This window comes from Trichomycterus rosablanca, chromosome 3, assembly GCF_030014385.1.
Source record: "Trichomycterus rosablanca isolate fTriRos1 chromosome 3, fTriRos1.hap1, whole genome shotgun sequence".
In the NCBI taxonomy this organism is placed as follows: domain Eukaryota; kingdom Metazoa; phylum Chordata; class Actinopteri; order Siluriformes; family Trichomycteridae; genus Trichomycterus; species Trichomycterus rosablanca.
In genome coordinates, this window is record NC_085990.1 from 216876 (window position 1) to 243447 (window position 26572).

The 26572-nt window shown below is 43.7% G+C and overlaps 1 protein-coding gene across 3 annotated transcripts in view; it reads left to right on the forward strand.

The window, feature by feature from the left end:
- Positions 1 to 594: 594 nt before the first annotated feature.
- The window catches only part of fhod3b (formin homology 2 domain containing 3b), a 123311-nt gene continuing 97333 nt past the window's right edge, over positions 595 to 26572 (forward strand). For all 3 annotated transcript variants that reach the window (XM_062992358.1, XM_062992355.1, XM_062992357.1), the window contains exons 1-3: positions 595 to 1068; positions 15818 to 15924; positions 25236 to 25300. In XM_062992358.1, coding sequence (XP_062848428.1) covers positions 904 to 1068; positions 15818 to 15924; positions 25236 to 25300 — 337 coding nt within the window. In that variant the 5' untranslated portion in view covers positions 595 to 903. The remainder of the gene's footprint in view (positions 1069 to 15817; positions 15925 to 25235; positions 25301 to 26572) is intronic.

Here is a 26572-nt window from a genome sequence, read left to right on the forward strand (position 1 = left end):
AATTCAAGTTCTTAAGAATTTATTTGTAATCGTTTGAGGATAAAGTGATATTTCTAGTTGAATACTGTAAATGTCATGATTTAGGTATAAAGTATTGATTTTGTTAGAATAATGTCGTCGTGTTTGCAATTCTTGCACAAATAAAAACTTAACTTTATCAAAAAGTGGATGACCAGAGAATTGTGATGGATTTGCGTCCTGTTCATAGTTTTCCTGCCCTGAGCTCAGTGTTTCCCGGTGGTACCGCGACCCTGACCAGGATGATGCGGGTAACAATAATTGTAATAATGATTTTAATCAGAACACAGAGAGCAGTGCGCAGTGCGCATGCGTGATTCCTGGAGCTGAGGACGGTGTAACTGTATAAAGTGAATATAAATGTCAAATAAAATGACGTCCTCACTAAATTCAGCAGGTTTTACTCTGAAGGGTCGATAGGTGGCGTCCTGGCTCACTTCAGTGGGATTATTTGGTGTCCTGGCTGAGCTGGGACGGAGGAGCAGGGAGGGAGGGAGGGAGGGAGTCCGGGAGTCCCAAACTCACCCAGATCTCCTCAGACTCCGCAGTGAAGCGCTGAAGCTCTCCGGTACCGGTACCGGTCCGGTCCTGCAGTCCGTGTGTTCCTGCACCTCTGCTGCCTGTTATGCGCCCGGATCCCCGCGGGATAGAACCCGAACACAACTCTAATCCAGGACTGTTCCTGATTAACTACCAAATTCCAGAGGAGCCCTGAGGGAGGCCGGTTCTATAGCGGTTCACTGGTGCGGAGCTCTGAGCTGCTCCTGCTGTTGCTGCAGCGCCGCCGGCCCAGGTTCTCCCGGTCCGGACCGCAGCACCGCGACCTTCCCCGGATTATCATCACTCTCGGACTGGATCAGGCTCGGTGCATGGATGTAGGATATCATGGCCACGTTTGTGTGCAGGGTGCAGTTCCTAGACGACACCGATCCGTTCAACAGCACCAATTTTCCCGAACCGACCCGGCCCCCGTTCTTCACCTTCAGGGAGGATCTAGCCCTCATCAACCAGCTGGCCGGGGTGCACCGACTCCTCAAAGCACCACAGAAGGTGGGCAGCACTTTAATCTGAGCTCTGTAGAGCATTTTAATGTGATTCTGATGTGTGTGAGAGTCTAAAGTTTGTGGACACCAGTGCAGCAGTGCAGCAGTGCGGGTTTTGGCTCGGATGCAAAGATGCAGATGGAAAAAATGATGATGGGATTTCAGCTCTGCTCTCCCTGCACCAGAAAACGCTGCAGCCGGGGATGAGTTCCTGTCCTGGCTGCTTTTCTATGATTGCAGTGCTGCAGTGGGGTTCAGTTTTCTAATCGCTGATCAATATTTTGTGATTGATTGCTGTGACTGTCAGAAACAAAGTGAGAATATTTTTAGAAACACTGAGACTGAGAAAACAACAGCTGAAGATCACTGAGCTGAGCTCCATGTTTACATTCCTTCTGCTATAGTCCTCTTATAGACCCCCCCCAGAGCCTTTCACTGCACCAACTCTGAGCACTACCGCTCACAAATAAAAACATGACAGACTCCCTTAGTAAAGAACTGGTAGGAATTCATTTTGCAGTATTTACTTTACTGTATTTTCTGAAAAGGCTGGGCACGAGGCAGGAACACCCTGGACTGGGTGCCAATCCATTGAAAGCTTCAGCCGTCCTTCAGACATAGCCACTCATGACTGTGTACAAGCCTGGCTGGCTGATAGCACCACTAAGATCCAGGTTCGATCCTGGGCTAGCATAATAGCCCCCTTATTATAAAATAATGATCGGTTCCCGATCCCAGTCCTGTTTTACCTGGTCCAGTACCACATCTTGTGGCTCGTGTTGAAGTATTTTGTGGATGATCTTTCTAATGTCAGTCAGAATGATGTAGTTGATAGAACGCTCTCAAACACCAAAGTTTTAGGGCAGTACGATCATATCTAACAAGTCTGTTATCAGTAAATCCCTGTCAGGAATTAAATCACCCATAAAAACTGGGACTGTTCCAGCCTCATGGTGAACACGCTGATTTGGAATCGATTCTTGGGACGTTTGATGGATTGGGTTGGTCAGCACTGTTACCTTAAAGACATCAGTATCACATGACTGTGGGATTGTGGGATTGGATCGACAATAATGATAAAGTATACATTACTGACACCCCACAGTCACCTATCTGACTGTGATGAAGGTATTAAGGTGTCAGGATGTGATTGCAGGATGGTAGCACACTCAGAAATGTGTCTGTGGGTTTGATCAAAGGCCAGTGGTAGCTCAGTGGTTAAGGTACTGGTGCACTAATCAAAAGGTTGCCGGTTCAAGTCTCACCACCACCACTGTTGGGCCCCCGAGCAAGGCCCTTAACCCTCAATTGCTCAAATTGTATATAGACATAATTGTAAGTCGCTTTGGATAAAAGCTAAATGCTGCAAATGTAAATCAAAATGATGTAAATCAGCCTGAGTTACAAAATTCTTACTTACTGGGTCACGATGCATCGAATTATTCATGGAAATGAGCAGCGTCCTGATCCAGTACTCAACCCAAACTGATGGGGTTTGATTTGTTTATATTTACCTCTGACTGAACAACACAGATGACTTACATAAACATTCTCATGTTTAGTTTTGGGACGTCCTAAAATGTTGCCTGATTGTGACACAGCAGACGAGCTGGTTTTGTTTATTAAATTGATGCGTCAGGCTTAAAGACGTCGTGGTTTGTGTCTCGTGTTCACGTGGATGATGCGGGAGGCCAGTCAGAACAGGTCAGATCCAAAGTTTTAGACCAGAATCTGATCCTGATCCTGATCCTGGTGTGGGATTCGTATTAAAAATCCCAAACATTTATGGTAGAACCGACTATGATAAGAGTTTAAGGTTCAGGTTTCCTCTCTGTCGGGGGTGAAGTCTTTGTTTGGGTGTCTCACATTTTCTACACCGTCAACCAAACACTCGTCTTCTACTGAGATGTTCTGATGCTCGGCGGTCTGAGGAAACTCCGGTCCGGTTGTTTTGATCGATAACCTCACGACTCAGCAGATGTCGGAATGCTTCCTGCTCTTCTGGAGCGTCTCCACCACACGAACGGAGCAGAATTCGGTGGGACGGAGGGTTTTAGGAGGGGTGCTGCTGTGGCCGTGTGGAATGCTTGGCAGCTGAAGACCGCGCTCGGGCGGTAGCGGTTCTCGTCGTCCGGACGCTGAGGAATCTCCAGCTGTCGCTGACGCTGCTAATGCTTTCCAGTCGGCTCGGCCTAGTTCTGCTGGGTGGCCACGCCCGCTCGGATGATTGACGTGTACGGACCGAGGGCTTAATCGAACCCAGCCGTCACGTGGCACCGTTCGGTTCGGTTTTGATGTGGCGGCGTGATAGCGGATGCTGGAACGGTTCCTGGATCTTCTGATGGTGGAGAAGCTGTGGAATGTCGGGAGCTTCAGCGCTCCTGTGATCATGCAGATATTTCCTTTGTGTGTAAACGATGTTCAGTAGTTAAATCTGTGTAATTTTTATATCAGATCTTCATCGTTGTTGTGCTTTATAACAGATTCTGCATTTCTGTGCTGGTGTTCCAGCATGAGGACGAGCTAAGTTCTCCGTCTTATTGAAGACCATACCACCTCCACTCCATAACCCTGACCCTACTGTAATCATGTATATGGTACAGGGATGTGTGCTGGGGTCCTGCCTAATTGTTTAGGGGCTACAAACAGTCTGAGATGTGATAGTGCAGGTCAAAGGTCAGAAATTCTTCTCCTTAGCTTTTTTAATTCGTTTGGAAACGTGTACCCGCTTACCCACCAGGCCTGTTTTTATACCCATTTTTTGCCCCATTGACTTCCATTGATTTTTGAAAAGCAGGTCGATCTACTGAACTTCTGCATGACCAAAAGAATTCACCATCGTGCTACGTAGCCTGGAGGATGTGCATGTATCTATATTTTGGTAGTTCCACAGTTTCATGGTTCTGGAGGACCACGACCACCACACATAACCGGGCGTGGAACGTGTCCGAGTCGCCTCCTGGTGAAATGAACGAAACTGTGAAGAGCGGCGGAGAAGAGAATTATGGGTAAATGTAGTCGAGAATCGTCTCTTGATCGCGACCCGAGAGAATCGCCGAGTTTCAGCCGTGATCTTTCCTCCTGATCCGAAATAATTCCACAACTCTGTTTGTTATATAAAGTCTAGGAGCTGTTTAGCGCTCTGACCCTGAGGATTCTGGGTCGTTAATTAGCTCAGGTAAAATCCCAGCGTGTTAATTCCTTTCTTAGCTGGACGTTTATCCTGTTACCCAAAATCCTCTTCTGTTCTCCTTGATGGTAGCCAGATTCGGACTCATCTGGCTCCCCGGCGGCTCCGTCGTTCACCGTCGTCTCTCCTCCTGAGTTTAGGAGCGAGCGGTGGGAGCGTCTGAGGGACGCCCGGACCAAACATGGTAAAATAACGGCTCGTCCTAAGTGGACCCAGAAACTCGCGGCTAACACGAAGCAGAAGTGAGGAGGAAGCGCCGCCGTGCCCGGGCGGGCCGATGCCATGAGCTCACGCGCTAGTTAAACCTTTAGCATCTGCTCGCGGGTCCGTCGGCCGCCTGCCACGCCCGTCTGAAAACAATCAGCGCTCGGCGTGTTTGTTTGTTGTTTCTCTCAGAGCGGCGGTGAAGCTTCTCACCGGAGTTTATTTATTTACTCGCGGTTTTACTCGTCACGTGTCAGAAAGCAGGAGACAAAATCAACACTGGTAATTAGCTTCACTAACGGCTTTCTTCTGATCAGGGCTGCTGTGCGTCCTGTACCTTTTTTTCTAAACACTGGTTGCTAGGAAAGTAAACACAGTTCACACCCACACTTACACCCAGGGCTCATTTCTGCCATGGGATCAAACCGGGTTCCTGAAGCTGTACAACACCGACACCACCTGCAGCATTAGCGTCTGCTTCATCCTGATCCGGGTCGTGGTGAATCTGGAGCCTGTCCCACTCCCAGAACACTGGGTGCAAAATGGATTGGGAGTTTGCCCAGGCTGTGGTGCCAGTCTGATAGCAGGGGACTTGGAAAATGTATCTGAATTCTGAGAGAACATGCCAAATTTCACTCTGTAGACTGTAGTTAGAGTCTGGCAGCCTGTCAAAGAAACAGGAAGTACAGGACACACCACAGTCAGGCCGCCAGTCCATCACACACACACACACTCACACACACTGTATTATCCCGACTGCATGTCTTTGGACCCACACATACATGGGGAGAACATGCAAAACTCCACATGGAAACAAATCTGTCTGGTGAGAATCCAAGTGGGGGCAACTCATTTACATCAGGGGGGGCATTTCTGTGCAGCTTGTTTTTGGAAGAGTAAGAAAATAGGACAATTTCTGGAGGAAACATTGGAGACATTGGGGAGAACATGCCAAACTCTGTACAGACAGCAATGGATAGAAAAGTCCATTTTATTTATTTTATTGAATATACAGAGAGCTTTATATGTTTGGTGTTTATTATGTACGGTGTCTCAGTCTTACCCCCCGTACCAGAGCTCTGGGTGCTGCCAGATACCCGATACCTACAGGTGGAAGAGTGGGGGCTCAGTCTGTGTTCAGGGGTTATCAGACATGATCACATGATTAAACAGTTTGTGTGTAACGGTGTGGATGTGAGCACTGAAGATCTGGTGGAAGGTTCTGGGTGAGAGACTCAGAGTTTCAGCGTCCAGGTCGTTAGTGTTTATAGACGTGGTTTTGGTTTAGTCCCTCTGAGTCTCGTCCTCTGTGTTCCTGCGTTTTACAGCCGAGGAACAAAAGAACAAAAGAATAAATAAACGCTCAGAGCCGCCGCGTCGAGAGAATCAATTCAGAGCGCCAGTGCAGCTGATTAGCATAGAGAAGCTCTGCCGGCGGGTTTGTTTGCTAACGTCGGCGTGTGAACAGCTTCATTACAGTAGATGAGAGATCAGTAACCAACCCCCCAGATCAGAACGTCTATCAGAGGTCTAACATGCGACCAATGGGCATGACTGGCTGTGCCTGAGGGAGGGGGTTCGATGGGGCTTCTGGTTGTGGCTGAAATTGCGACCCCTACTGGCTGCTCAGGAGCATCTGTGTGAGAGAGGGCTGACTGACGGTTTTGGACGGGTGCGTGGTAGCCTGCATCTCTCCCTGGTCGTTGGGGAGGGGGGTCTGGTGCCACGCCCAGACCATGAGACGTAGGCAGAGAAACCCCCTGATCTGGTGTGTGTGTGTGTGTGTGTGTGTGTGGGGGGGGGGGGCACCAGCACCAGTGCTGAGATCTGGAGCCCATGGGTTCGAATCCCAGCTCTCTGTACATCTATCTAGGCACCAGGGTGGGTGGGAGTGCCATAGCGGTTCCTGTCTGGTGCAGGTGAAAAGAAGCGGTCCGTGCTGCACACGTGTCGGAGGGGGCGTGTGTTAGTCACGACCCTCCTCAGTCAGGAGTGGAGGGAAACACCACCAGATTTTGGGAGAGTGAAAGTTGTCGGACGAGTGGGAGGGCGTGGGAGGACGAGGACTTAGATAATAAAATAACGTATAATGTTGACAGATTTTGCGCTGTGAGGACTTAGCGTGGGTTAATGAAGTGACGGCGGCACAGAGCAACTTTAATTAGCTTGTTAAATGTAAAGCGGGTTCAGTCGTGGCCCCCCGTTCAGCTGTGAGCCGCTAGAAAAAGAATCATCCAGCTAACGAAAGCACCGGCGTATTTAGCTTTTCACAGCGAACGCGTTTTTATGTGTTTTTCTGGAGGACGAGATTTTCAGCGGCGGCTCTCAGGAAGCTCCTCCGTCTGCACATGAACTCGGCCGCAATTACAGAGCGCCGTAATGAGAAGTTATGCTAAACGCTGTAAAATATAGGCTAGCTCTTCACGTCTGTGGCCGCGCGCTGGATTAGCCTCAGACATTGTTATGCAGAGTTGAGGTTTGTGCAGTTCTGCAGCTTTTCTCGTGGGTTCCTGCAGGAAAACAATCCGCCGGAGCTCCTGACGCTAGCTTCGTGCACGCTGGATAAAGGACGGCTCGTTGTGGTCCTCTCAGAGCCGCTCGTGCATTTTAACGAGCGGGTTAATTGTGTATTTGTGTCTGTACGGGCGCGGCTATTCTGGTCCCGCGCAGGTTTAGCAGACGACAACAAAGCTCAGTCACTTCAGTCCAGTCACGCTGTTACCCGGAACGCCGGCTAATTCCGCCACGCCGACCTTTATTAGCTCAGATCTGGAGCCGTGTGATGTTGGTGCACGGCGGCACAGAACCAGAGTTCCCAGTGTCAGTCAGTGGTGGAGGTTTCTCAGCAGACGTTCTCAGACTCTCTCCTCTGATGGAGAAATGATACGGCGCTGTGAAACGCGCTGCGGTTTTTGTTCTATTTGCTGCTTGGAAGTGAAATTGAGGATGAGATTGGATTGGGCGTGTGGATTCGGAGGCCTGAACCGCTTCCCAGTCCGTTCTTTATTTTTAGTTCGTCCCTCCGGCGCTGCTTTGTGGTCGGGTCTGGATTCGGTTCCTCTGCCTCGCTCCTCCGGCCACAGGGTCACCGGGTCACGGTCTGGGCGGGGACGCATCCACGCCGCCGCCGATTCGGGTCAGTGGAGTTAGCGCCGGAGGAAACGAGTGAAACCTCGGAGTGTTGGGATCAGCCGAACGTGGAGAGGAACCGGCCAGGATGTTCTAACAATAATAATAAATAATTAATCATTATTATTATCAGTGATTTAATTTGATCTGCTTATAATTTAAACAAACACAAACCTGAGTAAATAAATCCTTCATACCGGCCTGTTCAATTTGTGTTGAAATGTGAAGGGCTGAAATAAAGACGTCGCTTTGTCGCCCCCTGCTGTTGAAACGTAATGAGAGAACGATTTTAAATGACAATAAAAGTGACCAATCAGGTCGTCCCTCTAACCCAGAGGTGTCCAAACTTTTTAGGGATCAGACAGAGTAAAAAAATCCCCCAAAATGGGGCCACAACCACGGGGCCACAACCACAGGGCCACAGACTCTTCAGTAATAAACAGAGCTCCTGATTACTAACAATTCCACTTCCTGTTTATCTGAGTGATTAATGATCGTCCACAGTGTCGTGATTTCACTCACCAGTTTATAATCAGGAAGATGATTATACTTCTTTATATTAAACATACCCACTTCCCTCTGAACTCTCAGCACTCCTGAGATCTTCTGCGTTTGCTCTGTCGTCTAGTTTTCGTTTCTCTGGAGCCGCCGCGTTTATCCAGAAACTGGGGAACGTTAATGTAGGTGTGACGTTAATGTAGGTGTGACGTTAATGTAGGTGTGACGTTAATGTAGGTGTGACGTTAATGTTCTGAGTCGGGGGAAAGAAGACGGAAAGAGATTTGGATCTGGTTTATGTGAGAGCGCCACCCAGAGGTCAAACAGTTCCAGCAGTTTATTTTAAACCTGATTAATAGAGAAACAAGTTTAATTTTATTTCTAAAATACCTCACGAGCCGTTTCAGATACAGTAACAGGACACAAATGACCCGCGGACTGGAGTTTGGACTTCTAATTTAAATGGACGGGCTTTGTTATCTCTAACTTTATGACATGTCATACTTTGAAATGAAGCAAATAAAGCATCTCAAATATTAAACCTTTAGGTTTTTTATGCTCGTTTATTTGAAGTGAAGTGGTCAGTATGAACGTGATTTGGATTTATTTGACATAAAAATGATCAGTATTGATAAATAAATACAGACTTACAATTACAGTCGACCCTTGACTTATGAATGTAATTGGTTCTGAAGGGCTGTTCTTAAGTCAAAATGTTCATTAGTTAAACCTATTTTTCCCATAAGAAATAATGTAAACAGAATTAATCCGTGCCAGACCTCCCAAACCCCCCCTTACCCCTAACCCCCCCTTACCCCTAACCTCTCTAATGTATTAAATGCTCTTTTCTGTTATAAATACACGGATATTTTCCCTTAATCTTAAATTATAGAATATATAATACTGTAATATACAATAATAAACAACAATACACAGTAGTACTGTACATAAACACACATCACATTTCAGTACAGTACGTGTGCTGCACCATACACCATAATACATTTCCTTCTTTTATATAAAATATATCTACCAGAAACAACAATAACTCTCATATTTCTCTATTATTTCCTTCTTTATTTCAGTAGTGCTGTATATTGTAGGTGTAACTGAATGAAAGAAAGAATACTTTACTGAGCCGACTGTCTGATACACAGTGACACCTACTGGCAGGAGTAATTATACAACAACAAATAGTAATAGATTTATTTTCTCACCACTGCACCTTCTCTGGGGACATTTTAATATTGAATTTTACAAACTATAAAGAAAACACCGTCCGCTGTCCGAATGTTCGCTCACTGTATATAATATATATATATATAGAGAGAGAGAGAGAGAGAGACGTCGGAGTGAACGTGTTCGTGACATCACGTGTTTCGTGAATTTTGGTTTGTAATCTGAAATTTGTTCGTGCGTTAAGTTGAAAAAGATCGTTCATAACCCAAAATGTTCGTATGGTAAACCGTTGGTAACTCAAAGGTCGACTGTAATACAAAGTATAAATTTATCAGTTTTAATTTATACATTTTAATTTATTTATCAGCATGTATTTTTGTGTTGAACTTATAAATTAAAGAATGGAAATAATTGAGATTTTAAGTTTAAGTTTATTCGTGGTTCCTCGCGCGTGTGTGTGTGTTAATGATGAAGCTCTCGGGTCGGTGGGGGGTCGTTAGAGGGCCGAAGTTTAAACGTCACGGTTCACTAACACAAGAATGATCGGCGCTCTGAGACTCAGACTGTTCAGTTCTGTGTGGTGTTACAGAACCTGAATAACAGAGTTTATATCTTCTATTTATTTTTTGTCTGTGAGATGTTTGTTCTTCTGTCTGTTCTCCCTTCATGTTTTCTCTCACCTCACAAAAACATGCAGAGGGTGGATTGGCTGCGCGCTTGTCAGTGTCAGTGCGCTCTCAGTGCAGGTCCCAACACATACAGACATACGAGGGTTGTGTCAGGAAGGGCGTAAAAACTGTACAGAGTCTGATATGAGGACAACATTCACTGTGGCGACACGATTAGCTTGTCACTACCTGGAGCACGCCTGCCGTGGCTAGCTTCTCCTGTCCACGCTAAAGTTCTGTAGCGCTGCAGTCAACTGACCACACCCGCAGCGGACTGACCAATCAGTGAACAGTCGCTTTAATGGAGTCAGAATCAGAGAGATGTAGGAGCCAGAAAACCCTTAAGAGTCACGCTTCACCTTCATTAGCTTTTTGCTATTTAGCTAGAAAGTTAGCTTGGAAGCTAAGCTAAGCGTGCACTCGCTACTGAAACAGGTTTGAATCCTTGTGTGAGCCCGAGAGAAGCCAGGATCACGTTCCTGATGTAGTCCATAACTGACTGATCACAGCAGTATTCAGGTTGTTTGCGCTACACGTTCTGCTCTGTTTTCTTAAGCGGATTGATGTTTGTTAGCGCTTTTTGTAGCGTCTTTTCGCAGTAGCCCCCTCGGGCCCCGGCGTGGGTGAAGTGTGTTCACGTGTGAGCGAGCCTGATTTAAGGAAGCCTGGTGTTATTTTAAACCGGAGCCTCGGAGTAACTGGTCCAGAATAAGCAGAGCTCGAGGTGACCTGAACGATCAGAAGATCAAAGACTTTCCTCTGCCAGGGTCCAGATCCCCCCCCCCCCCCCCGCCCTGTGTGTAACGGGCATCACGCTGCACCCGGACTCTGGATTGACACATTGCCTGAAAAGGTCCCGTTCCAGGGACAGGTCCCGGTGACCCTCAGCCCGTCTCATAGGTGCGCGTTTTGGATCGTGTTCATATGGATCTTCATTTGTCTTGGCAGTTCCTTCTGGGACTACTGGGAGCTTCCACTGACACGGTTCAGGAGGTTATTAGATCACGACAAACCCTGATCCAGGAAAGAATAAACTGGTAGAGGTTTTATATTAGATCCATGGCAGTAAAAGCTCAGTGTTTAAGGTACCACATGACCAGAAGTATGTGGACGCCTGACCGTGAGCTTGTCGGACGTCCCGTTTCAAAACAAACGGTATTAAAATAGAGCGACGTCTGTGTGATCTCTTCAGCTGAAAGAGAAGCTTCTCACAAGACTTTGATGTACAGTATGTCTGTGTATGGGAATTTGTGCCCATTCAGGCACAAATGTTGGTAAAGATAGCCTCAGTGGATGTTCCGGTTCATCCCAGAGCTGTTGAGTGGGGCCACTGAGTTACTGATGTGTTCTATTGTATCCAATATTTTTTTTCTATTTTTAAATTTATTTATTTATTTATTTATTTATTTATTTAAAATTTATTTATCTGTTTATTATCTATCTGTTTTTTATTTATTTTTTATTTATCTGTTCATTTATGTATTTATCCATCTAGAACATTATGATTGATTTCAAGTGTTGATTGTTGTCTTATTTTTTGTTGATTAATTTCCGTGCTGTTTAGTCCTTGAGTTTCTTGGTTATTTATTATTATTATTATTATTTTATTATTATTAATTATTATTATTAGTAGTATTATTACTATTATTTAATTATTATTATTATTATTATTATATTATTATTAATTATTAGTAGTAGTAGTATTATTACTATTGTTTATTATTATTAATATTATATTATAATAATAATAATAATTATTATTTTTATTATTATTATTATTATTGTTTATTATTATTATTATATTATTAATTGTTATTATTATTATTATTATTATTTTTATTATTATTTTTATTATTATTATTATTATTATTATTATTTTAATTATTATTATCATTATTATTCTTATTTATTATTGTTAAGTGTCCATATTAACCGAACCCCCTGGATTCTCGCCGTGAAGACCCCGTCCTGTTTAACTCTGTTTGATCCTGTTTAAATTCAGAACTCAGATCTACCTGCCTGAGGTTCCTACAGCTGCACAGACCGACTCACTCCAGGAACTAAACCAGAGGGGAAAATAAGATGAATCGGCAGGATTTTTCCTCTGAAACGTCTGTGCCAGGTTCTGAGGAATAGTTGGGGGGGGGGCTGCTGGAGCTGTAAATGTAAGCGTGGGGCTGCTGGCAGGAGAATGAAGTTCAACACTCGGGTTTAAGAGGAACCCAGGAACCTGATTTAAGGGCCTCAGGAGCCATTCGTAGAGAAGCACGAACAATTGCAGCAGACGCACACGGCGGGATTAGGGCGGGGCTAGGCCGTGTGCGTCCCTTAATTTCGGTTCTTCCCGAGGTGTTAAAGACGTACGTTCAGCCTGCGACATAAACAAACACTACAAAGACCGGTGAGCCGAGCGGAGTCGAGCCACAGGCTGAACGAGATTACCAGCGCTCTCTTTTTCCCCTTTTATTTCCGTGCCACGCCCTGTCCTTACCTCTTTGGGGCATGCCCGTTCATGGGCGTTTAAATACAGTCGTCCTCGCTCACCGCGGCTGGATTTCCTGTCGCTTCAGGATCCGTTCTGTAATCTGGAGACGGACTCACGTCCCGGTACATTCCTCCTGACTGATCACTAATTACTGTCCCCTCGTTAGGACCCCGAGACGAGCGACACGTTTGGGGTCTGGTTGTTTTTGGAGCGGTCACGTCTGAGACTCTGTGATGGTTTTACCGGTCGTCGTCGTTTCTCCCAGTTTACCAGAGTAATTATAATTAATCCAGCAGAACTCGCAGCCACATCACAGCAGGACGCGGGATCAGCTCACAAGCTGCTGAGGTTACCAGTGTTTGTTTTTAACCTCAGAACCGCCAGTTTGTGCTGGGTTTTTTTAAAGATATATATATATATTTATATTTATATTTATATACATTATCCATCCTGTGAACCTGACCCAACAATCTTAGATCACACAAATAAATGTAACGTAAAGTCTCACTCTCCTTATCGGTAAATAAATTGATTCTACTTCTATGTTTTTTTTTGCTTTTTCTCCCAATTTAGTCATATCCGATTCCCCTGGTTGTATCTCTCCTCCATTATTAGGCGGGTTCACACAGAGATCAGGATCACACACTCAGAGTCACACACTGCTCTCCGTTATTCACCGTTCTGTTCAAACGAATCATTCTTAACATGAATGACTCTTTTCAAACGAATCATTCTTAACATATATGACTCTGTTCAAACGAATCATTCTTAACATGAATGACTCTGTTCAAACGAATCATTCTTAACATGAATGACTCTGTTCAAACGAATCATTCTTAACATATATGACTCTGTTCAAACAAATCATTCTTAACATGAATGACTCTGTTCAAACGAATCATTCTTAACATATATGACTCTGTTCAAACGAATCATTCTTAACATGAATGACTCTTTTCAAACGAATCATTCTTAACATATATGACTCTGTTCAAACGAATCATTCTTAACATGAATGACTCTTTTCAAACGAATCATTCTTAACATATATGACTCTGTTCAAACGAATCATTCTTAACATGAATGACTCTGTTCAAACGAATCATTCTTAACATGAATGACTCTGTTCAAACGAATCATTCTTAACATATATGACTCTGTTCAAACGAATAATTCTTAACATGAATGACTCTGTTCAAACGAATCATTCTTAACATATATGACTCTGTTCAAACGAATCATTCTTAACATGAATGACTCTGTTCAAACGAATCATTCTCCACATAAATGACTCTGTTCAAACGAATCATTCTCCACATAAATGACTCTGTTCAAACGAATCATTCTCCACATAAATGACTCTGTTCAAACGAATAATTCTTAACATGAATGACTCTGTTCAAACGAATCATTCTCCACATAAATGACTCTGTTCAAACAAATCATTCTCCACATAAATGACTCTGTTCAAACGAATCATTCTCCACATAAATGACTCTGTTCAAACGAATAATTCTTAACATGAATGACTTTGTTCAAACGAATCATTCTTAACATGAATGACTCTGTTCAAACGAATCATTCTTAACATATATGACTCTGTTCAAACGAATCATTCTCCACATAAATGACTCTGTTCAAACGAATCATTCTCCACATAAATGACTCTATTCAAACGAATCATTCACCATATAAATGACTCTGTTCAAACAAACAAATCATTTCTTAACATGAATAACTCTGTTCAAACGATTCATTCTTTGGAATCAAATAACCAAGCTGTATTTTTGAGTAATGGAGATCTTAGAAATGGTGGCACTGCATCCTGCACACACACACACACACACACACACACACACACACACACACACACACACACACACATGGACGTGATGTTCAGGTAATGAGACGTGATCCTCCTCTGTGGGGTGAGTTTAGTCGGGTTGTGATGCATTAAATAAAGAGACGTGTTTGACTGGTATTTTGTCTGGAAAACATTTAAATATAAAACAGTTTAGGGATGAGTTTACTGCGCCGGCGTTCCTGCTCCACACCGTGTGCTGGTGATTAGCTTCTGATTGACCAGTTTTCTGAGCGTTGGGGGGTGAAAGGGGGTGGAAGGGGGTGTCATTTCCGTCCATCTCAAAATCATCTGCACGAACAAGTGTGTGTCTTTATGTCTAGAGATGATTTATCAGAATGGACGTGAGACCGGGTTTGGTCTCATGAGGGCAGCTACTAAGCTCCATGTGGCCCCCCTGAAGGCTGGTCTGTTTGTTGACACTCGATTATTGCTCAGTGAAAGGGTTCGAGGCCTCCCGGGGGGGTTATTGTTGCGCAGCAGAGTAATCTGTCAATCAGCCAGTTGATCGAGTGAATCCTAATTTTAAACATGATAATTATACAAACGTACAGACTTCAAACCCTCCAAACCTCCGCCACCGTCAGCACTCGGGTAAAGCCCCCCCCCCCCGGGACAGGTAAGAATCTCCTCACTGCGCTGGTGCTGCGCTGAGTTTAATTAAGCCGACATGTCTGAAATAGCTGAGAGGTCAAATCTCAAAGGTCCTGATTCACGTCCAGCCTTCAGTTCAGCCGCCTCACGCTTCAGTCTCGTACTGAGACCTCACTGAGCTGTAACTCCATAAAATTTAGGACACCCTATTCCCAATCACAGTGAGCCATAAACATTACAGTCGAACCTGTCACTGACTGACCGTCGTAACCTCATGATCAGGTTGCCTTGGATATGACGTCAGCCAGTGAAACAATGAAGTGTCCAAATATTTTTCTTTCAGCTGCTCCCGTATATAGGGGGCGCCGCTGAGGATCATTCTGCATACCAGACCTGGCACAGTTTTTGCCCTTCCTAAAGCAGCCCTCCTATTTCTATCCAGGCTTGGGGCCTGCACTGAGAGCGCACTGACAAGTGCACCTCCCAATGGCTAATCATGTCCATGCAAACGGCAACTGGTTGATAGCACAGCTGAGATTCGAACCCTCGATCCCCAGACCAATTGTTGGTACATTAGTCAATTTTGTCTGTCTAGACGGCTGTCTGGTTGATAGCACAGCTGAGATTCCAACCCTGGTCTCACTAGCTAGTGTGGCATATTTCTATTCAGCCACCCATTTTTAGCGTGACGTCCAATCACGGGCAGCGACTCATGTACAGCTTTTTATTTATAGATGAAAAGTCACGGCGTTCTTTTATAACGCTGCACTGTTGAGGTAGCTGTGAAATAAAACGGTGTAAATCAGAGCTGAACCACTAATCTTCACCTGCACTGCTACAGAATAAACATCTCAGTGTGTTCAGTATGTCCTCAGCAGTGTGTTATGAGCTTATGGAAAGATCTTATGGAATGTGTGTGTGTGTGTGTGTGTGTGTGTTCCCCTGCAGCTGGACGACTGCGCTCTGCAGCTCTCTCATAATGGAAGTTACCTGGATCTGGATTCGACTCTGGCCGAGCAGAGAGACGAGCTGGAGGGGTTCCAGGAGGACGGAGGGTAAGAGCACCAGGTTCTTCTACAGCTCTCACTGTAATGGAAAACACGTGTACGGTACAGGAAACACACTCAGAGCATTCACATATCAGGGTTTGGTTCTGTCTGTGGGATGCGGTGGTCACGGTTCAGCTAACTGTTAGTATGAGGATCAAGTTTATTTAATAATAACACAAAATACTGCCGTAAAAATAATGAAAATAATTATTATTAATATGATTAAGATAAGTCTAATAAGTAATTATTATTTTATAATATTATAACGTTAATATAATTAATAATTATTATTTAATATGAATTAAAGAGAAAATAATTATAAATTATAAAACATTCTTTTCCACAAAACATTTCTTATAAAAATCTAATAAAATTTAATAATAATGTTTTCATAATTTTATTATATAAATATAAAATAATTATTTAATATGAATAAAATAATAACATGATTATAAAATTATAAAATATAAATAAGTAAAATAAAAAATTATTATAAATATAATTATTTTATCAACAATATTTTTATATTAGTTTAAATTAATAGTTATTTAATATTAAAAAATATAAAATAATTATCATAAGTATTATTTTGTATTATATAAATATGAAAAGTAATTATTGTTTAATAGTATTAAAAATAAAGTAATTATAAAATATTTTAATAAGTGATATAAATATGAAAAATAATTATTATTTGATATTATTAAAATATAAAATAATTGTAAAAATGGTAATTATTTTTATAATATTCTATATAAAAAAATAAATATTTAAAATTTTTTAAATATAAAATAATTATTAAAAATATTATTTTCTGTAATATAATTATATTATTCTGTAAATATAAAAATATATTATTATTTAGTAATATTTAAATATTATGTAATTGTAAAAAAATATATATATTTTAATAATATAATTGTATATACAGTGTATCACAAAAGTGAGTACACCCCTCACATTTCTGCAAATATTTCATTATATCTTTTCATGGGACAACACTATAGACATGAAACTTGGATATAACTTAGAGTAGTCAGTGTACAGCTTGTATAGCAGTGTAGATTTACTGTCTTCTGAAAATAACTCAACACACAGCCATTAATGTCTAAATAGCTGCAACATAAGTGAGTACACCCCACAGTGAACATGTCCAAATTGTGCCCAAATGTGTCGTTGTCCCTCCCTGGTGTCATGTGTCAAGGTCCCAGGTGTAAATGGGGAGCAGGGCTGTTAAATTTGGTGTTTTGGGTACAATTCTCTCAAACTGGCCACTGGATATTCAACATGGCACCTCATGGCAAAGAACTCTCTGAGGATGTGAGAAATAGAATTGTTGCTCTCCACAAAGATGGCCTGGGCTATAAGAAGATTGCTAACACCCTGAAACTGAGCTACAGCATGGTGGCCAAGGTCATACAGCGGTTTTCCAGGACAGGTTTTACTCAGAACAGGCTTCACCAGGGTCGACCAAAGAAGTCGAGTCCACGTGTTCGGCGTCATATCCAGAGGTTGGATTTAAAAAATAGACACATGAGTGCTGCCAGCATCGCTGCAGAGGTTGAAGACGTGGGAGGTCAGCCTGTCAGTGCTCAGACCATACGCCGCACACTGCATCAACTCGGTCTGCATGGTCGTCATCCCAGAAGGAAGCTGACGCACAAGAAAGCCAGCAAACAGTTTGCTGAAGACAAGCAGTCCAAGAACATGGATTACTGGAATGCCCTGTGGTCTGACGAGACCAAGATAAACTTGTTTGGCTCAGATGGTGTCCAGCATGTGTGGCGGCGCCCTGGTGAGAAGTACCAAGACAACTGTATCTTGCCTACAGTCAAGCATGGTGGTGGTAGCATCATGGTCTTGGGCTGCATGAGTGTTGCTGGCACTGGGGAGCTGCAGTTCATTGAGGGAAACATGAATTCCAACATGTACTGTGACATTCTGAAACAGAGCATGATCCCCTCCCTTCGAAAACTGGGCCTCATGGCAGTTTTCCAACAGGATAACGACCCCAAACACAACCTCCAAGATGACAACTGCCTTGCTGAGGAAGCTGAAGGTAAAGGTGATGGACTAAACCCAATTGAGCACCTGTGGCGCATCCTCAAGTGGAAGGTGGAGGAGTTCAAGGTGTCTAACATCCACCAGCTCCGTGATGTCATCATGGAGGAGTGGAAGAGGATTCCAGTAGCAACCTGTGCAGCTCTGGTGAATTCCATGCCCAGGAGGGTTAAGGCAGTGCTGGATAATAATGGTGGTCACACAAAATATTGACACTTTGGGCACAATTTGGACATGTTCACTGTGGGGTGTACTCACTTATGTTGCAGCTATTTAGACATTAATGGCTGTGTGTTGAGTTATTTTCAGAAGACAGTAAATCTACACTGCTATACAAGCTGTACACTGACTACTCTAAGTTATATCCAAGTTTCATGTCTATAGTGTTGTCCCATGAAAAGATATAATGAAATATTTGCAGAAATGTGAGGGGTGTACTCACTTTTGTGATACACTGTATATAATTCATATATTTAAAATATAAAATCATTATTATCACCTTTATTTTTATAATATAATTATATTATTCTTTAAATATAAACTTATATTATTATTTAATAATTAATCAACTGTACAGATTAGAATATATCAGTTTTGACGTTACAAGTTCAGGCCTGTAATCACCTCCAAAAACATCCGATATTTAAGGTCAGTATATGGCAAAAGTATGTGGACGCCCCTCATAATGATTGGTCTGTACGACACTTTTAGCTCTTTATTTTCTCAGCTTGAGTGTGATGCAAGTGAAGCCCCCCCCCCCCCATCCAACACACACACCCCCACATTCCCCTATCCTTCCCTCCTTCTTTTTGCAATTTCCCAATTTGGATGTACCCAGTTACCCTGTGCACGCTGGTGATATCTGCTTGAGAAACCAGTGGAAGTTGTATTAGATGCCTTCAGTTGTATTAAGTACCCACTGAGCTGGCACCACCCCCAGGAGCCCCCCCCCCCTCCCTCCCCACTATTGACAGATATTTGGAAATGTAGGTGTAAAGGCACACACACACACACACACACACACACCCCGCCTCCCGTTCACTGCTGTTTTGTTTTCATTGGCCCAGACTCAACATTTACTGATCACATAGAACTAAAGTCTTTAACAGAGAGTAAAAGTCATGATGGGGGCGGGGGGGTGGGTGGGGGGGGGGGGTGTTGTTGGTGGGGGGTGAATTTGCCCACCTCTTCCACTAAACGCAGGGCAGCAGTGCCAACTGGCATTTGTTCTCTTCCTGTTCCTCAGACCCATGCAGAGTTCCTGAGTGGGTAACAGAGAGGAGGAGCGCATTACTCTTAATAACAGGCTCCATCAGCACACTCGGCTTTTACAGCCTGGATGGGTTCAGGTTTACAGCCCCAAACGTTTATCGCCGCGGCGCTGCAGTCATTACTGCGTCCAAAATCTGGAACTGCACACTGAGAACACCGAGAACACTGAGAACAACACAGAGAACAACACAGAGAACAACACAGAGAACAACACAGAGAACAACACAGAGAACACAGAGAACAACACAGAGAACAACACAGAGAACAACACAGAGAACACAGAGAACAACACAGAGAACACAGAGAACAACACAGAGAACACAGAGAACAACACAGAGAACAACACAGAGAACACAAAGGACAACACAGAGAACAACACAGAGAACAACACAGAGAACACAGGGAACACAGAGAACAAAGAACACTGAAAACACAGAGAACACAGAGCACAACACTGAAAACACAGAGAACAACACAGAGAACAACACAGAGAACACAGAGAACAACACAGAAAACAACACAGAACAACACAGAGAACAACACAGAGAACACAGAGAACAACACAGAGAACAACACAGAGAACAACACAAAGGACAACACAGAGAACAACACAGAGAACACAGGGAACACAGAGAACAAAGAACACTGAAAACACAGAGAACACAGAGCACAACACTGAAAACACCGAGAACAACACAGAGAACAACACAGAGAACAACACAGAGAACAACACAGAGAACACCACAGAGAACAACACAGAGAACAACACAGAGAACACAGAACAACACAGAGAACAACACAGAGAACAACACAGAGAACAACACAGAGAACACAGAGAACAACACAGAGATCACAGAGAACAACACAGAGAACACAAAGAATAACACAGAGAACAACACAGAGAACACAGGGAACACAGAGAACAACACAGAGAACACAAAGAATAACACAGAGAACACAGGGAACACAGAGAACAAAGAACACTGAAAACACCGAGAACACAGAGCACAACACTGAAAACACCGAGAACAACACAGAGAACAACACAGAGAACACAGGGAACACAGAGAACAACACAGAGAACACAAAGAATAACACAGAGAACACAGGGAACACAGAGAACAAAGAACACTGAAAACACCGAGAACACAGAGCACAACACTGAAAACACCGAGAACAACACAGAGAACAACACAGAGAACACAGAGAACAACACAGAGAACAACACAGAGAACAACACAGAGAACAACACAGAGAACACAGAACAACACTGAGAACAACACAGAGAACAACACAGAGAACAACACAGAGAACACAGAGAACAACACAGAGATCACAGAGAACACAAAGAATAACACAGAGAACACAGGGAACACAGAGAACAAAGAACACTGAAAACACCGAGAACACAGAGCACAACACTGAAAACACAGATAACACTTTTCTCCCAGTTTAGTCATATCCAGTTCATCTTCCTCTGCTGGAGACCCTGATGGTGTTTGAGGAGGGTATATTCTCCTGACATGCCCTCCCTCCACCGACCCCTTCTTATCCCCCCGTACTCCGGTGGATCGGTGTGTGAGGTCGGTCTCGCTCACGTAGAGTCACGCGCTGATCTCCACGTTCCTCCACTTCTGTACACAGAGAACAACACAGAGAACACAATGAACAACACTGGGAACACAGAGAACAACACAGAACACAAAGAACAACACAGAGAACAACACCGAGAACAACACAGAAAACAACACAGACCAACACAGAGAACAACACAGAGAACACGAAGAATAACACAGAGAACACTTTTCTCCCAGTTTAGTCATAACCAGTTACTCTTCCTCTACTGGAGACCCCGATGGTGTATGAGGAGGGTATATTCTCCTGACACGCCCTCCCTCCACCGACCCCTTCTTATCCCCCCGTACTCCGGTGGATCGGTGCGTGAGGTCGGTCTCGCTCACGGAGAGTCACACACTGATCTCCACGTTCCTCCACTTCTGTACAGGCGCCTCGGGCTACTAACCAGGGTCCTTACACAGCGTCCAAGACCCCGCCCACTTTTTAGTCCCGTCTTTTCCCACCCAGCAGACTAGTGGATGATTGTGTCTGCTGCTCTGTCTGCACTGCCGATCGTGCCCGCTGGGGGCACCCAGCCTCCTGGTAGCAGAGCTGAGATTTGGAGAGTGTTGTTCCTTATAAAGTCCGGTTCATTTTGGACTGGTTTGTGTGTGGCACCATGTGGTGATGGTTGCCCGGTCCGGGGGTGCGTTTCTCACCCAGTGCCCAGTGTTCCCAGTCTCTCATCTCCAAATCTCCTCCAGCCTCCTGAAGACCCGGTACTTCACTCCGGTGAGGGTCGTGGGTACTGAACCCGCCTCACAGGTTCCTCAGTCCTTTCAGCCATCTGAGATCATTTTAGGATCTGATTGAGGAGGGCTCCTCTGACGCCTCGTTCTGTCAGGTGGACGTATCCATGTCCCAGAGAGTTAGCAGCAGTAATCACTTCCACACCGCGGCGGTCCTGAAGCGTGACTCAGGGCCTCCGTCTCTAATTCTGCACCGGGGTTAATATTAACTCTCCTCAGAGCACCGGCGCATTCCACTGAATTATTCTGTCTCCTCCAGTCCTGAGAGCTCAAACGGTAATGAACAATCTCAGAAACTCTTAAATCTCATTTACTTCTCACTCAGCGGCTCTGGAGAAATCCAGGATCTCAGGTTCACAGGATCTCATGATTTTAGGATCTTAGGATTTTAGGATCTCAGGATTTTAGGATATTAGAATTTTAGGATCTTAACATTTCAGGACCTCAGGACTTTGTGATCTCAGGGTCTCAGGATTTTAGGGTCTCAGGACTTTGTGATCTCAGGGTCTCAGGATTTTAGGACCTCAGGACTTTGTGATCTTAGGGTCTCAGGATTTTAGGATCTCAGGACTTTGTGATCTTAGGGTCTCAGGATTTTAGGATCTCAGGACTTTGTGATCTCAGGACCTCAGGATTTTAGGATCTCATGATCTCCAGGACTTTGTGATCTCAGGATCTCAGGACCTAATGATGTGAGGATGGAGGAACTGTAGTGCTATACTGAGCTGAACTGAGTTTGTCGGTGTAATTCGACTCCTGTGAGCTAAACGAGTGGAAAAATCCTGAGTCACTCGGTGGAGGACGTGCAGAATCATTCCAGCGAAGCCACAAGCAGAAACGTTCTGCTGATCTGATCTGATTTAGCGTGTGTGCTACGTTAGCATGGCGCAGGATTGTTCTAGCCTGCTTTAGCTTCCTGTAAACTGGGTTCATTTTTTAGCAAGTCACGTCCAGATTATTTATGAAACTTTCACTCTCCGTGTTCTAATAAACGTCCTGATGTTCAGTCTGTGTTTGCTTTAGCTACAGTGACGCAGTTCCCTGCAGTTACAGTGATGATTCCCTCTGGGTTTCTCGAGCGTATTCTAGCCGCGGCGCTTTAATGTGATAATGATTACGTGGGGAGGAAAGGATCCAGTTTAGGGTTGGTAGCTGGGGTAGTGTTACGAGGATGGGGGGGGCACAGGGTTCATTACCGGACAGATCCAGTTACTGATTAGCTACGACGGCGAGGATTAAATAGCATGCTCGCTTCAGGGGGGGTCACACTGACGACACTTGCGTCTGGACGTTTTAATGCTAATCTCCTGACTGTAACTGGCCAGTTTGTAGCGTCCTCGTCCTCTTATTATCACTTTACGTCCCTGTTCCTCCAGCGGTTCAGATTAGCTGTTGTTGTTGCTTTGGAGCTACTGAAGGATTTAAAAGCTGTTAACATTTAGCTGCAGTGTTGTAGTGAGCTGTACGTTATTATACACCCAGAGTTTCAAATGAAGCTTTAATGAATAAATGAAATTCTATTCTACCTGCTGGTTTTGCTCTAACCAAGTTTCAGCAGATTTGTGTCCTCAGACTGGTGTTTACTTGACCTAGAGTAGGTCATGTTTACTGTGTGGAAGTAAGTTCTGTAAGTAGCTCTGGAGAAGAGAGTTCGCTAAATGCTGAAAATTTCAACAACAAGTTTGAGTTAGATTTGTTTCTGGTCATAAAAATATGCTAAACTTGCATAAACACCGAGCAGGTAGAACATTATGAGCACTGACGGGTGAAGTGAATCTCTTCATCACGGCGCCTGTTACCGTGTGGTCCCATCCAAACTGCTGAAGAAGTTCATGCTGGTTCTGATAGAAAGGTGTCAGAATACACAGAGCAGCACAGTCTGTTGTGTGTGGGGCAGCAAAAGGGGTACCAAGACAATATTAGGAAGGTGGTCATAATGTTATGCCTGATCGGTGTATGTAAATTAATAATTTCACTGCATATTCCTTTAGTATCTCTTTAAACCTGCGGTGTATCACTCACTGTCTGTCTCTACACACCGTATTCCTCACATACATGAGCCACAGAGCCACAGAAACGCCGCTGTCCATTTTCTTTATAAGTTAATAACTTTTAATCGATACCTTGATGCTCCTCTCTCTCTCACCACGCCCCTCGTCTTTCAGAGCCAGAACTGAGCACTAGAACTTGAAAATGAAGCATAAATCACTGAGAAAAAGGCGAGAACAGAGCGAGCCTCCCGACAAAACACAGCCTCTCGATCATGTAAACAGAGAGACGAGAGAGACGCCGCCTAGTGGACAATTACTGAACTACTGGTCTCAGGACGCTTCTCACAGGAAATGTAAACAATCAGACCGGGCGTTCGGCTTTCCAGTTTGTCTGTTAAATGTGTGTGTTTGTTTTCATTTCACTGTCATCAGCTGCTTCATCCTGGTCAGGGTCGCAGTGGGTCCCATTTCACAAGGAAACACTGCGCGGTCAGCTCATTGTTCAGATCGAATCGCGGCGGTTTATCAGTTTACTTTGTTCCGTGGTTCCGTTGGTGTTCCTGTGTTACAGGGTGTAATCGGGTCTCAGAGCTGTAGAGGTGCACGGTGCCCCACCGCACCGCAGCGCCCAATTCTCACTTAAAATGTGAAGCCAAAATCCACGAGTAAAGAAGCAGAACCAAAGATAAAGCTTTATATATTCTCCTGACTGGACTGTGAACAGTGTGGTTTATAATTATTGTAAATAAAGGCACTTTTTTAGGTTTTGGTTCCACCCTGTAAGAGATGAAAGCAGAAATCTGAACGCTCGTTCTGTTGGTGAAAGCTGGTAACCTGGTAGATCACGGCTCTAATTACAGCAATAAGGAAGTTGTAGGAGATCAGCGGGGTTCAGGCTGCCATGAGGTCACGAATTTGAAGCTGAGGGCCCCACTGTGGGTACACATACCCCCCCCCAACAGAGAAAGGAAGTTCGGACAGATCTGACCCCAGTATGAGTCCAGTCAGAACTAAAGGAATCAGGGATCCTGAATCACACAGAGGGGTTCATGTCTGGCCGAAAGTTACTGTCATAAAACAAGACTCACATTTTACATGTTCTACCACCTCTTTATACTGATCAGGGTCACGGTGGGTCCGGTTTCCTCTGAAGTGCAGTAACACACGTTTGTTTTATTTATGAAACTGGATGGCCACCCAGCTCACGGTCAGGCGTCCAAATACTTTTGACCACATTGTGTACTATGTGAAAGAAAGAAAGAATTCAGTCTCACAGATTTATGACTGAATACAGTGTAAGCAGTTGAGGGTTAAGGGCCTCACTCAGTGGCAACTTAGTGATGGTGAGGCTTGAACCAGTGACCTACTGATTACTAGTACAGTACCTTACCCACACAGCTACTGCCAACTCAACCAGAGTGACCTGCTACTGAATTAAATACTTAATAAATGTAGTAAAGCATGAAAAGAGTAAAATATTGATTATTAATATCGTGTGATAAACGCGTCTCTGTATATTTTGATTAGCGGGTCAGACGAGCGTTTGTTTATACATGAATGATATTTTATTTTATTATTTTATATTTTACTTCACTGTGATGAATCAATTTCACTTTTCTGATTTCAGGAGAGGGAGGAAGCACAGCATCATCCTGCGTACACAGCTCTCAGTACGAGTCCACGCCTGTATCGGTGAGTAAGGTGGCGCTCAGTCTGCTGACAGTGATCCGCCTGATCTGAACTCTGGTTCTAATCTCTGGTTTAGCCATTAGCTTCGGGCTTGTTTCTGATTGGTTTAGCGACTTGGTTTATATATATATATATGTATATGACCGTGTGTGTGTGATGAGGACTGTGTGGTACATGTGTGTGTGTGTGTGTTTACATTTACATTTTCAGCATTTAGCAGATGCTTTTATCCAAAGCGACTTACACGATGAGCTGTGTTAATTTTGACAGCAAATTTTGATTTAGTTTTAGTCATAGTCTTTTGACTAAAATGTAATTTAGTTTTAGTCATAATTTAGTCATCTGAATTGTTTTAGTTTTAGTCTAGTTTTAGTCGACTAATTATCATAAGAATATAGTCGACTAAAATACATATTTGTTTGTTTGTTAGGATTTTAACGTCATGTTTTTACACTGTGGTTACATTCATGACAGGAACGATAGTTACTCATTACACAAGATTATATCGAACACAGTCATGGACAAATTTAGTATCTTCAATTCACCTCACTTGCACGTCTTTGGACTGTGGGAGGAAACCGGAGCACCCGGAGGAAACTCACGCAGACACGGGGAGAACATGCAAACTCCACACAGAAAGGACCCGGACCGCCCCACCTGGGGTTCGAACCCAGGACCTTCTTTCTGTGAGGCGACAGCGCTACCCACTTAGCCACCGTGCCGCCCTAAAATACATATAAAGGGTGTAAAATGTAAATGCTTTTTCATCAGTTCCCTTAAATTATTTAAGTCATTATATACACTTACACAAAATGAAACATTTTTAACCAGTTATGGAATATTATTAATGTTTGAATGTGCAATACACACAAAACCAGATTTAACTTATTTTAAACATCTTTATTTACCTGACCTGCTTATTAAAATATTAATGACCAGTAGTCCTGCTCTGCCTGAAACATATATGCATTGTTCATAACAAATTGTATATTACATTCTTTATAAAACTGGGTACCATAAAAGCAGCTGTGCCGTTATGTTGCCGTTATACTGCACTGCTGCCAAATGTCGTTTTTACCCGAGATCGTCGCCCCACATGGTTTACACACATCGTCTTGTTTTTCACGACATCAAATGAGAAATGTGTCCAGATATCGGCTCTCCTCTTTCTCCCTGTTGACATTGTGGAGTTAACTTAGTTCCATGAGTAAAGAAAGTTCACAGGCTGGTCTGGTCTTCCCGGGTTTAGATCAAATCTGTGCGAGTTGTGGTCTT